The 3,389-nt window shown below is 44.7% G+C and overlaps 1 protein-coding gene across 4 annotated transcripts in view; it reads left to right on the top strand.

The window, feature by feature from the left end:
* Positions 1 to 914: 914 nt before the first annotated feature.
* Zeb2 (zinc finger E-box binding homeobox 2) overlaps positions 915 to 3,389 on the top strand; it is a 125,493-nt gene continuing 123,018 nt past the window's right edge. For 2 of the 4 annotated variants that reach the window (XM_010620956.2, XM_010620955.2), the window contains exon 1: positions 2,759 to 2,839. In XM_010620956.2, coding sequence (XP_010619258.1) covers positions 2,834 to 2,839 — 6 coding nt within the window. In that variant the 5' untranslated portion in view covers positions 2,759 to 2,833. Of the gene's footprint in view, positions 992 to 2,758; positions 2,840 to 3,102; positions 3,353 to 3,389 lie in introns of those variants that run through there. The other 2 variants (XM_033757258.1, XM_033757259.1) reach the window with 2 other exon arrangements.

Genomic DNA, 3,389 nt, shown 5'->3' with positions numbered 1-3,389 from the left:
CCCTGTACAGACTCCCTCACTTTGTAGTGAGGTCTCTGAGATGTAGAGAGATCCAGAGACTGGTCAGCCCAGTGCTCTAATTTACTTAGAGACCTTTTATTAAAATGCCAAAGTACTTTTTAATATCGGGATCCAATTCAGAAATTCATCACATGAGCGGACACACACGTACACACACACACACACGCCCTATGATGCAGTTCATATGTAGATTTCCCCACCATCAGCTCTAGCATCTAAAAATAAAAATAAATAAGTAGGAGAAAGAGCAAATAATTGAATTCCAGAAGCCATGCTGAGATAGCCACACAACTTGATGTGCATCTCAAATCTGTTCATTAGAGATACGTGTATAAGAGGAGGTCTAGAGTGAGGACCCAGGATCTTTGCCTTTAACTTTAGCCTTGGAGTTCTCCAGTTCTGTGAATGGTGTGCACGCTTTCCGCCCTGCACTCTGAGGACTTAGCGCTGAGGATAATGATGCCAGAGGCTTGACGTGGGGGGGGGCGTGGAGAAGGGAGGGAGGGAGAGAGGAAGGGAGGGAGGTGGAATTTCATTTCTTCCACTAAAGCGTTTGCGGAGACTTCAAGGTATAATCTATCCCAGATCCTTTCCCAGAGAGAAACTTGGCGATCACGTTTTCACATGATGCTCACGCTCAGGGCGCTTCAATTATCCCTCCCCACAAAGATAGGTGGCGCGTGTTTCAGGGTCTCTCCTACAGAAAAGAAAAAGAAAAAAATGTCATTAGAAGAGGCGTAACACGTCAGTCCGTCCCCAGGTTTGTTTCCTGGAGTGGCCGAAAGAGATCAGTTCTAACCTGCTCCGCAGGAATAACGGTTCTGCCTCCCGACACTCTTGGGGAGGTTTCGCACAGTTTGCTCCGGGAGCTGTTTCTTCGCTTCCACCTTTTTCTCCCCCACACTTCGCGGCTTCTTCATGCTTTTTCTTCTCACCATTTCTGGCCAAAACTACAAACAAGACTTCGCAGGTAGGTTTTTCCCCCTTTTTTTTTCTCTTTTTATCCTTTTTGGGTGTGCTCGTCCCCCGTCCTCCTTTTCTAATTTTCTCATTTTGAGTGAGGCTGTGAGTCTGAAGTGAGAAGGGGTGTCTGCGGGTAGGCATTTCAGGTGGGTTTAGCTCTTTCATGGCATGCTTTTCCCAAGAGTGGCTTCTTAGATTTCTCTTTCTCTCTCTCTCGCTCTCTCTTTCCCTTTCTCTCCTGTTTCCCTCTCCCAAATAATTTGGCCTGTACCTGTTCATTCAGGTAACCAAAGGTGCTTTTGCTACCCAGTGTGGCAAAAGTTTTATTGAGAACTGTATGGCTGGAATAAAAACTCACCAAGGGGAGAGCCTCTGCTGTATTTTCTCATCTAGTTTCTCTTCATTATATTCAGCCATTAAAACTTGGCAAATACCTGTTAATAATTACAAAGCTGGATATATACAGACCCATCAAATTTAGGGGTAAGTCTTTCTCTTAGTACAGCAGCCCATCTTCTTCCAACGGAGCAGGCTGTTTTCTAAGCAGAAAGTTGCCTGTTTTTGTCTGCTTAGCGAGTTTCATTTCTTTATTTCATTCTTTGTGTATATATGTGCGTGAAGTAACACCTCACTTCTGTGATTATAAATAAAGAAGTGAAAGTCCTCATGGAACTTGAGTCGTTTACCAAAGTGTATGTGTCTGGGGGGGGGGTCACTACAGCTGGGAAGAAAACTGCTGTCAGGATATCAGGATTTTAAATTAGGTTAACTTTTGAAATCATATTTTAAATAGCAAAGTAATGTGGACATGGGTTTAATAGGAACTCACACACACACAGAACCATCTCTTACTATGGCACTGAAAAGTCAAGGGAGAGATAGGAGTTCCCAAGAACAGTGGTGAGCCCGACTAACATCAGTGTGTTTATCTCCCACCTACTTATATATTTTACATGCTCCCCCTATAATGATGAGGGCAAGATTACTTACTCCAGAGTTAGGAATAACAACCAGAGATAAAGTTTACAGCACAAATGCCCTCTCTCCTTCTCACATACACGCGCTCATAAAACTACCAACTTACTTTATTAAACATATATTTATATGCAATCGTGTGTAAGTCTCAGCCTGAATAAAGACAGGCCAGTTGTTTCATCCCATTTGCTTGTTTCAGGATTTTCTTTTTTTTCTCAACAGTCTAAAATCAATAGGACAGGCAAAAATGATTTTTTTAAAAAAATGTGTCAGACTTAAAAGTCTCCTGCTGTGTATGCCTAGGTAAATTCAAGGTGCTTTCTAAAATATCCACTTCCCCTTCTCTCTGCCCCTACCCCCACCCCCTCAGCAAATGTGTGGAAACTGATACTCACTTTCCAGGTTTTCCGCAAAGCTTCTAGCACAGCAGACAATAGGTGTGGGGCGTGGGGACAGAGTAAGCTTTGCGGCAGGGAAAGGGTTAATGGCCCTTGTGTTACAGTTTGCATCTGTTACATCTTTTATAGCCCCCTGTTTAAACTAATCCTGGAGGCACAGCATCTTCCCAACCTCCGCTGAGTTTCAGGATTCTCTTCTCCTGCCTGCCTCCGCGGTTCCCCTTCTCCAAGTTTTGACAGTTTCAACTGAGAAAAAAAAAAAAAAAAATGCAGCGCCTCTCTCGATTTTTAGGTACAAAAGTTTCGAAGCCAGAAAGGATACGATCCTTCAGTAGAGCTTAAAAGTACTGCCGTAGTGGTTGGACTTTCTCTTTCCTTTCTCGAGGGAAACACACACACACACACACACACACACACACACACACACACACTTTTTTTTCTGCTGGAACTATTTAAGGGAACTGGTGTGAGGGAGCATGTGTGTGAGTGGAGTGGGGGGAGATATTTAAGTAAATATTGTCGAAGTAGTGGTGGGGGGGCAGTGTCCAAAGAGGTTTATAATTATATTTCTTATGGCTGCGTAAAATGGGAAATCTCAATTTGGGGGCGGAGGTGGGGAGAGGAAGAGACAGTGCCTCGATAAACTCCAAAGAGGAGGGGAGGGGGTGAGGGGCGAGTGGGCTTCCCATAATTACTATTATCAATTTACCCGAGTGTACTTTACCCAGAGGCTGTTTCGCGTTGTTTGTTTGTTTCTTTCCTCTTGGGAATGGGGGGGGGTGTGAGAAAAGATGAGAGGGAAAGAAAGCCTCGCCTCACCCCAAGTTCTCGAACCGGGCTGAGGACTTTTCGGAGAAAAGGGTCTGCCTAGCCCTGGGTGAAGCAGTCTTACTGTACCGCCGTGTGCATTCCCTCATACGGTCAGGAGTTATGACTCATTTTGAAGATGTAATTCTTGTCTCTCTGATCGCCTCGCGAGCGCAACACACCAAACAGTAACAAACACAAAGCGCCTCGGGGCCCGGGCTGGGC

Source organism: Fukomys damarensis, unplaced genomic scaffold (assembly GCF_012274545.1).
Source record: "Fukomys damarensis isolate Sample0158 unplaced genomic scaffold, DMR_v1.0_HiC HiC_scaffold_29, whole genome shotgun sequence".
In the NCBI taxonomy this organism is placed as follows: domain Eukaryota; kingdom Metazoa; phylum Chordata; class Mammalia; order Rodentia; family Bathyergidae; genus Fukomys; species Fukomys damarensis.
This window is presented reverse-complemented; position numbering and strand designations above follow the sequence as displayed.